The sequence below is a fragment of the Nestor notabilis genome, unplaced genomic scaffold (genome assembly GCF_000696875.1).
Source record: "Nestor notabilis isolate BGI_N333 unplaced genomic scaffold, ASM69687v1 scaffold20287, whole genome shotgun sequence".
In the NCBI taxonomy this organism is placed as follows: Eukaryota; Metazoa; Chordata; class Aves; order Psittaciformes; family Psittacidae; genus Nestor; species Nestor notabilis.
Window position 1 is genome coordinate 1,069 of NW_009937150.1, and position 680 is coordinate 1,748.

The 680-nt window shown below is 63.8% G+C and overlaps 1 protein-coding gene across 1 annotated transcript in view; it reads left to right on the forward strand.

Annotated features, from left to right (window-relative positions):
- CDC6 (cell division cycle 6) overlaps positions 1-678 on the forward strand; it is a gene marked incomplete at both ends in the record, with an annotated part of 1,739 nt that extends 1,061 nt beyond the window's left edge. The window contains 3 exons of the mRNA XM_010018692.1: positions 54-253; positions 362-502; positions 593-678. Of these exons, the coding sequence (XP_010016994.1) occupies positions 54-253; positions 362-502; positions 593-678 (427 nt within the window). The remainder of the gene's footprint in view (positions 1-53; positions 254-361; positions 503-592) is intronic.
- Positions 679-680: the final 2 nt, after the last annotated feature.

A 680-nucleotide genomic window follows, 5' to 3' on the forward strand; every position in this document is an offset into this window, starting at 1 on the left:
CTCTTTTGGGGCTGCCATTCATGTCCCCCTGAGGTCCCCTCTCTGTCTCACAGGTGACTCCCCGGCATCCCCTGTCCCCAAGCACGTGGGGCTCCTGCACATCTCCCGTGTGATCTCAGAGGTATTTGGGGACCGGCTGGCACCAGAGGGCCGGGGGACCCCGGACTCCTTCCCTCTGCAGCAGAAGGTGCTGCTCTGCTCCCTGCTGCTGCTTACCCGGCACCTGTGCGTGCAGGAGGTGACGCTGGGGAAGGTGAGTGGTGGTGGGACCCTCCCCAGGCTGGATGTGGGGAGTGGGTTTGTGTCCCTGTGGTCTCCTTTGGACACAGCAGGCCACAGATAATGCCTGCTCTGCCTTCAGCTCCACGACACCTACAGCCGGGTCTGCCGTCAGCAGCAGCTCCTCGCTGTGGATCAGGCCGAGTGTCTGTCCCTTGTCACCCTCCTGGAGTCCCGCGGCATCCTTGACATGAAGAAGGCCAAGGAGGCTCGGCTGGCCAAGGTACTGGGGGTCCAGCAGCTGGGCTGGGGTCTGCCAGTGGGGCAAGGGTCCGGCAGCAGGGCGTTGAGCATATCTCATCTCTTCCCCCAGGTCTCCCTGAAGCTGGATCAAGCAGCGGTGGAACACGCACTGCATGATGCGGTGCTGGTGGGCAGCATCCTGGCCCAGGGCCTGCAGT